The sequence below is a fragment of the Fukomys damarensis genome, unplaced genomic scaffold (genome assembly GCF_012274545.1).
Source record: "Fukomys damarensis isolate Sample0158 unplaced genomic scaffold, DMR_v1.0_HiC HiC_scaffold_14, whole genome shotgun sequence".
NCBI lineage: Eukaryota > Metazoa > Chordata > Mammalia > Rodentia > Bathyergidae > Fukomys > Fukomys damarensis.
This window is the reverse complement of record NW_022900926.1, coordinates 22,312,877-22,320,937: the sequence shown is the minus strand read 5'-3', so window position 1 is coordinate 22,320,937 and position 8,061 is coordinate 22,312,877. Positions and strand designations below refer to the sequence as shown.

The following is an 8,061-nucleotide window of genomic DNA, read 5'->3' as shown; positions in this document are numbered from 1 at the left end:
CCTGACCCTCAGCTGAATCCTCGGCCCTTTTTTTTTTTTTCTTTGAATCTGTCTATTTTTAAATGGGAGACTTGAACTTACTGCTTTCCACTGAGCTACCTTCCAAGCCCTTTTTGAGACAGGGTCTTGCTAAATTCCTCACTCTGGCCTTGAATATGCAATCCCCCTGTCTCAGCCTCCAAAGCAGCTGGGCTTACTATAGGCATGCTCTGCTACTGAGCCTGGCTTAGAACACAAACTTTTTAACCGCTAGAGGGCCCAACTTATACTGGGCTCTTCCTAAATGCCTAGATCTGAAACTTAAGACTGACCACCCAAATAAAATTGTGGTTGTTGCTGGTAAGGTATTTGTTTCTGCTCCATGAAAAAAACATGGTCCAGGTGCCTGAGCATCACCTGGAAAACTTTGGTTACAATAAATTAAAGTCACTCCTCGAGATAATAGTGATATGAGTGGATACTCAATTCAAAGTCAGACTATAACTTCCCAATAAATAAGGTCTGTGAATTACTAACTAGGAGATTCTCAGCCAGCGACAGAGAAACTTTTAGAGCTTTCAATGAAGCTGGCTTCAAAGTGTCTGCCATAGGTTTGTCACCACTATTCTAAGCCAATATTTAGTTCTGTTTTGTTTCTATGAGTAGAACAGTCAGGTCTTACAGGACCATCAATCTTAGCCCTTGAAAAAGGCACACACTTTTTAAGCCTTTTAGTTTTACACAGCAAACAAATTCCATTTTTATAGTATCTCCTTGTATAAAATTTTTGGTTATGTATAAGTTAAACTATTTTTCTCTTGTATACATATTACATATGGTAATTTCTACTTGTCTAACACAGAGTGCCAGGGAGATGCTTGTATTAATTTCCTAAACAAATATTTAAATAGAACTGATCAAGTAGTGCATGCCTATAGTATTTCCAATTACTCTGGAAGCTTAGGCAGGAGGATTAAAAGTTTAAAGTCAGCCTGGGCAACACCCAGTAAATGCAGATTACGTTTCCTTTGGAAACATTAACTGGGGATCGAACTCGGGACCTTGTGCTTGTGAGGCAGGTGGCGGCACCACTGAGCTAAATCCCCAGCCCAACTGGCACACATTCTTAACACGAGACTTTGTCTAAAAGAAAAGGGTCAAGGATGTAGTTCAGCACTCCCTGGGTTCAATCCCCAGTACCGGAGGGAAAAAAAGAAAAAAGTTGTTATCCTTGTTCCTTGACATCCCCTCTTCTTTTTATCTTTATACAAATATTCTGAATAAAATACTACCTTTGGGCCTTTGACATCGAGATTTCCTCCTATAACAGGAAGCTTTGATATTATTGTTTTTCTAAAATGTACGTTTGCCTCAGTTAGCTGTTGGTTTTACTGTTAGTCTTTCGCCTAGTGAATGGTGCATGTAAAGACACTGGGAATAGACAATGTTACAAGTTTCACAGAACAAAAGAGGGAAGACTCAGGGAGACGTGTGAGAATGTGTCTGTAGTGGTATTCACACTTCTTGTCATAAGACGCCTCTTTGGAACAAAGACTCATGACTTACAAAGCAGACACTACAGTTGCTAGAGCACTGCCTGTCCAGCAGGACAGCACCCAGTAAGTGCAGATTACATTTCATTTGGAAACCTTAACTGGCAGAAATTCTACCTTTATGGCAGATAAGCCAAAAGAAAAATGGTCACTGCAGGCTCCATAAATACACTTCCTAACAACAAAGGGTGGGAGGGGAACACAGTTCCCCAGAACAACTGTGCTTGATTTCAAGGAGAAATGGTGTTTTATTACAATTTAATCTGTGAATAGCTAACAAAAGAGACAGAAAGCATTAGTAACCTCGGTATTAACAAAGTAGTCAATTACCACCACCTTGTAAATATATACCTTCATTTTTTCTACCAAAGACAAATGACCAACAGTGTGATAGAAAACAGAGTAAACCCCTAATCTACTATTAGATAAATGCAGTCTGGGAGAAAGTGATATGATTAACATATCAGACACAGTACAGTAATTACCTTGGAAAGACAATACTATCAATATTTCCTGGAATTTCCATCTTAGCAAGATCTTTACAGCCAGTGACACCTTTTTGAAGGGTCTCACTGAGTCACCCAGTCTGGCCTCAACCTTCCAATCTTCCTGCCTCAGCCTCCTGAGCAGCTGGGATTAAGGCGTGAGCCAATATACCCAGCCTTTGAAATCTCTTTCTTACATGTTAAATTTACCTTCTTTCACTAATGTTGTGTGCTCTCTGCACTGTCCAGGGATGAAGAGGAAGTCCTGGACCATCTACAGAAGGGCCAGAAGGCACACAGTTAACTCCATGCACTGAGATGAGCATCAGGACTAGTGACAGGGCCGCCTTCTGTGCCAGGAGAGGCTGCAAGAGAGGGGCGTCTCCTAGAGATGCTACCCAAGGGGTTTCTGCAGGAAAAGACAGCATTCCGATGGTAACCCATAGTGAGAGCCATCCACTGGAGAAGGAAAGGATGGAAGGCCATGAAAAGGACACAGAAGCAGGCAAAAGCACGAGATGCAAGCATTCTCATTCTCTCTCTCTCTCTTTCTCTCTCTCACACACACACGCACACGGGAGGCACCCAGCCGATGCGCACTCTAGAAGGAAGCACTGGAGCACATGCGCATGCTCTACAGTGTCAGCTGCTGACCCCTGCCGTAAAACACATGGGCCAGGCATAGGCAGTTTTTCCAAATTTTCAAGAGAAGCTGAAATCCAGATTATTGCAAGTTCTCTTTTCCTAACAACAAAATGAAACAAAACAAAGGACAAGTGAATGTACCTATACACCAAATAAAGCTCACAACTCCCAGTTAAGACCTCGGCTCCAGGGGAAACAATACTACCGAGAGGAAACAATACTACCAGAGGCAGGTGATGCAGGCTGGTACCAGCTCTCTGCCCAGCATCCTGTGTTCCGGCTGAGTCCCCTGTGAGCTTCCAACCCCAGCTAGACATACAGGGTGAGACAGGACAGGAGCCTATATTCTCTGATCCTGCGGTTCCAGTTTGAAAACTGGAGGTTAACAGCTTCGTGGCTGGTATATACTTGACATTTGTGCACTCTCACCCCCTCTTTCCACTGCCTCTCATTTCAATTTACAATCTTGCATCACCTGTACATGCTGTCATTCTCCACCAGGTAACTGACACACCCGAGAGCAGAACTCTTGTCAATTATCTTTTCATCACAGCACTTCTAAAATGCCCTGACGCAGTAATCTGCCACAGAGTGAGCATTTAATCAGTGCTGTCTTAGGGAAAATGTTATTACTTAATATAATCACCCTGTGCTCAGCAAAATTCATCAGGCAGGTTTGCCTTGAAACTTATCCAAGAGCATTCAGTTACTGCAGTAGCTAAAGAATCTCACCCCGGCAGGCCCAAGGTCAGCATTACAGGGTATAAGGGCAGCAACAGCATAAGCCCAGCTCACTGCCAAGTACTATTTAAATGTTACATATTAGTAATAGTAAGGCACATCGAATACTTATATTCCAATTGATTGCACAGGAGGGCAATCATTCTTTCATGAGCTAATCTTGTCTACTATCACACTTCTGTTTCACCCCACCATGTACAGTGGAAGTCACTGTTTCCAAGTCCAGATGGCAACCACCAGGCCCCACGCTCATTCCTGTGAGTGGATGACGAAGGTTAGGCCTCAGCATGGGTATTCAAAATGATGGTACTCATCCCTAACCCAGAGCAATCCTTGACAGAAACATTCAGCTTACTCACTTCAGATGGCAAGCTTCTTTATCACTGGTAATGAGAGAAAGAACAAAAAAAGATAGTAAGTATGCAAACGAGGTTGTGACACCATATTTAGGTATGGTTGTGTGATTAGGCCATGGAGAAGGTAGAAAAGAAAACAAAGTTCACCTCAGTAGTCACACATTAAAGATAACCTACATGTTGGATGCTATGATGCTTTGGAATGAACAATTAGGATACATTAAAAATTGCAAAAGATGACATGGGCAACTACTGACAGGTGCAATAAGACTGAAGCTCAGTGAGACTTAAGTGGAAGAAGAAAAATAAAATGGCTGCGGATTTAGCTCAATGCTTCTGGCGCCTGCTTCGCAAGTGCAAGGACCCCGAATTCAATTCCTGGTACCAGAAAAATAATAAATAAATAATAAATAATAAGTAAATAAAATGACCTATAGATCTGAGTTTCTGTGCTCCCTTGCTGAAAAGAGGCCACTTGCTCCATGGTGCCCTTCAAAACCACATTCATCTACAGACCTGACCGTGTCTGGCAGGAATCAGTAAGAATGGACAAAGCAGAGAGGACATAAATTCAGAAGGTCACAGCTCTCCAGACTAGAACTGTGTTGTCCAGTAAGATAACTATATGTGGCTACTATAAAACAGTCACCTTCCTCAGTTGTAAAAGCATATTTCAAGTGCTCTGCCACCACATGTGCCTAATGACTAGCACACTGGATAGTTCCAGCCTCTTTCTATGAAACAGAGGTGGACGAGAAAGTGAACGCTTCTACTGCCCAGATTGGCTGGGTGAGAAATTAAAAATCAAAACCAAAATAGTTTTATTCATCAAGCATAGAGATACCCAGGGTTGTTTATCTAGCTCTTTTTTTCATATATCATAAAGTACCATAATTTAGATATCATAGCTAAATGTATCATAAATTAGAAACATTTAAGGATATAAAGAAAGTCTGGACATCTTTATTAGCAAGAACCCCCGCCCCCCGTCTTTTCTTTTGCTTGTTTTGTAGTGCAGGCAGGGATAGAAAGGAAAATATGGCAGGGGATCTAAAGCTCCTTGATTTGAAACTCGTTGCTACCTGTACTGCCAAAAACAAATAGATTTTTAGAAGTACCCACTTTTTCCTCTCCCTTTTAAATAAAATATTAAAGGTGGCTGAAACAACAACAAATTCCCACAGGACACAAGAAGAGGGCTTCAAGAAAATTACTAAGAATAAAATGAATGGTTATCTGAAATTACAGTTGCAGGACACCCAAGGAAAGAGCCACAAATCAAGAAAGTTACCAAAAATACCCTGTGGGAACAATTCAACAAATCTACATTAATTTTAAAAGTTCTCAACTTCCCAGAGGGTGAATGATTTCCTACTGGCAATTTAAAGTACTGACTTCTCATTAAGAGCAACATACTCTGGTTCAACTATTTCATTTACAGGCAAATAAAAGAAGCACATAAGTCACCTTTCGTTTGCAGCATCACTGGATTTCAGAGATCGTTTGGTTCTCAGAGGGAAGCCAAAATCAACTACAGCAGTAAGATGCCATTTACTTGGTGAACTTTCCTGTACATAGTTTTTGAAAGAATAAATAAAAATACTTTTGAATTTAAAGTTCAGTTTTAATGATATGTAATAAAAGCAAACTACGATTCATTGAAGAACCAGGAAAAAGAAAACCAACAATCTAAGAACACTGGTTCTATGTAAATACTCATTGTGTCACTGCTAAAGTAATTGCTGCTCCTTTACCATGCTTGCTTTCTTGTACCAAATTAAGGAAAATCTGATACTTCAGCGACAGAATAATCTGAATGTAAGCTAAAATTTAATCAGCATAAAAACAACAGAACTGATAATCCATCTGCTTAAAAAGAGTATGCACATTTCTTCAAAGAGGGATGCAAGAATTAGGCTGTTGGAAAACTTACAATGTAAGCCTTAAAGCCCTTCTTCAAAAATGCATGAGGCTGCGTCTCTGACTGATAATTATAGCCCTGGGAGAGTGGCTATGAGACAATGCTACAGCCGATGGTGTACACAGGACATAAGGACAGCTGCTGCTACCTTTCTAAACGGGGAGAAGAAAACACACGACCCAGACCTCTACTTTCTGTTCCTGGCACATTTCAACCGCTCCACAAGTGCTCAGCAGCAGAGTTATTATCAGAAGTCATGAAACCTTGCTGCCTGCTCCCTGCTCCCTGGCTCTGCAGTCATCCTCCCCTTCACTCTCAGCCTTTCGGTATGGAAAACCCAGTAATATCCTCAACCAAAGTCCCTGGAAAAGCTTCAGTCTTAAAGTCACTCTATCTAACCAGTCCCTTTCAAGGAAAAACCACTTCCCTAAAGTAAACAGAAACTGCCAGATGGACCTAAGCAAGGTGTGGAGGTACTCATGTAAACCTTGAGAACTCGTCACGACGACAGAGTCACAGCCACTGTTTTAAGCGAGCATGTGAAAATTAAAGATCTCCTGGCTCCGAAAGCAGTTTGGGTCAAAAGGTAGCTGACCTAGAGTTTACAAAAATCTACAAAACTGATTCCCGTTCCATGCATACACAGCTCTGAGGGGTGTGTAAACACCACCAACAAGCTGCGTTAGGTCACCAGCACTTCCCAGAGCTGGCACCATAAGTCGTTTGTAAGATGTTGATATAAGCACAGTGGGAAGGAGGGATGGATCTGGCTCTGACCAAAGAGCAGGGCTAACGCATACCTTTTGGTGTTCTGGAATCTCCATTCTTTGGCTGTTCATCTTCCTCATTAATGGTGAATAAACCAAGGGGAATTGGCCTTGCATGGGTCTTCTTCAGTCTCTCTTGTCGGATAGCTGTAGCTGATCCAGGCATACCGCTGCTGCTACTTGTTTTTTAATTATTATTATATTAAAAATATATGCTTATGTAATTGCAGCTCCCTGGAAGCTGCCGCTTCATTTGAGCACTTGTAATAGATCGCCTTTGGGTTAACAGTGTGCAAACAGCTGACAGATACTACCAGCCACTTGGCAACTGAGGCCCTGCAGTTCCCCCTCACCTAGCAGCCGCCCCCACACACTTACTCCCCCCAGGCACACGCGCTGCTAAGGACATGCACTCACATTCGCACACACGCACGCACACACCCCTTCCAGGAAAGCCCTATTATTACCAGCCATGCGGGTTCAGATGCCTCCCTCCACTGCCTAACCTGTGCAATCAGATCCCAGCTTCTTCCTGCCGCGGCACTTTTCCCAATCTTCTTCCTCCTCTGCACAGTTAAATATTCGGCACACAGCAGAGGGGAAACGATGACACGCTACCCTCCGTGAACAGTTGCCCTGACAACCCTGACATACCCTAATTGTGGAGGGCTGGGAGCTGCTCCATCTCCCGCTGCCAGTGGGCTACTGCGTCCCAGGAACTCACCAGCAGAGGGTTACAGCAGGCCTGTGGCAGCTCTCTGCCTCCAGGCAGCTGAGGGGCAGATGGGAGGAGAAGCGCAGTTCTTGCACAAGCAGCAGTGGCCTCTTCAGGAAGGAGAGAGGCCGGAAGGCAGGAAGGCTTTCTCTTCTTTTCCAGGCAGGTCAATACTAACAACATTTGTAAGCCCCTGCACGGATGACAGCCAGACTGGTAGCTCCATGCCTGGCTCAATTTCTGACTTCCCACCTCGAGCCCATATGTATAAAGGCTTGGCAGCACCTGCCATGTGGACCACTAGTGTCAGGTCCCCAAGACCCCTCATGGAGACAGGCAAAGGGAGACCCAGAACTATTCCACTAGAGTGCTGGGCTCCAGGGCACAACGCAGAAGGAGAGCATTCCCTCTGCAAGCCGAGGAGAAAGGACAGAGCTAGCAGAGAATCCACCCAAGGGGAAAAGCTGACTCGATGACACGTAGCACACTCCCTAGATCCCACTGGCCATCATCTCCAGGGTGCTGAGCAGTTCTCAGCTCTTAGCCTAATTTCAGTCCGTTTGGGGTACCATTCCCTCCAAGGCATACAATCATACATTTACAATGTCATTTTTTAAAATGCCAATTGCCAGGGGAAAAACTGTTTTTGCTTTTTAATCAACATCCTATCTGCCTAAAAAGCCAAATGAATCTCCTCATCCCCAGACTACTCTCCTACTTTTTCCTCAATATTTAAACTCACTTGCCCAAGGGGGAACCCAAAAACTCTTAAGGTAACTTCTCTAAACCTTCTGTGTGGACCAGTAACTTGAGATAATTCCTTTTACTCCTTTCAGTGCCTCAGTTGTTTTTTTTTTTTTTTTTTTTTTTTTTTTTTTGTTTTTTTGGGTATGTAAACA

At 43.1% G+C, this 8,061-nt stretch overlaps 1 protein-coding gene across 6 annotated transcripts in view; it reads right to left on the bottom strand.

The window, feature by feature from the left end:
• Positions 1–7,288, bottom strand: part of Map7 (microtubule associated protein 7) — a 142,533-nt gene extending 135,245 nt beyond the window's left edge. For 2 of the 6 annotated variants that reach the window (XM_033763274.1, XM_033763273.1), the window contains exon 1: positions 6,481–6,929. In XM_033763274.1, coding sequence (XP_033619165.1) covers positions 6,481–6,613 — 133 coding nt within the window. In that variant the 5' untranslated portion in view covers positions 6,614–6,929. Of the gene's footprint in view, positions 1–6,480; positions 6,930–6,953; positions 7,021–7,101 lie in introns of those variants that run through there. The other 4 variants (XM_033763271.1, XM_033763272.1, XM_033763270.1 and 1 more) reach the window with 4 other exon arrangements.
• Between the last annotated feature and the right edge of the window lie 773 nt (positions 7,289–8,061).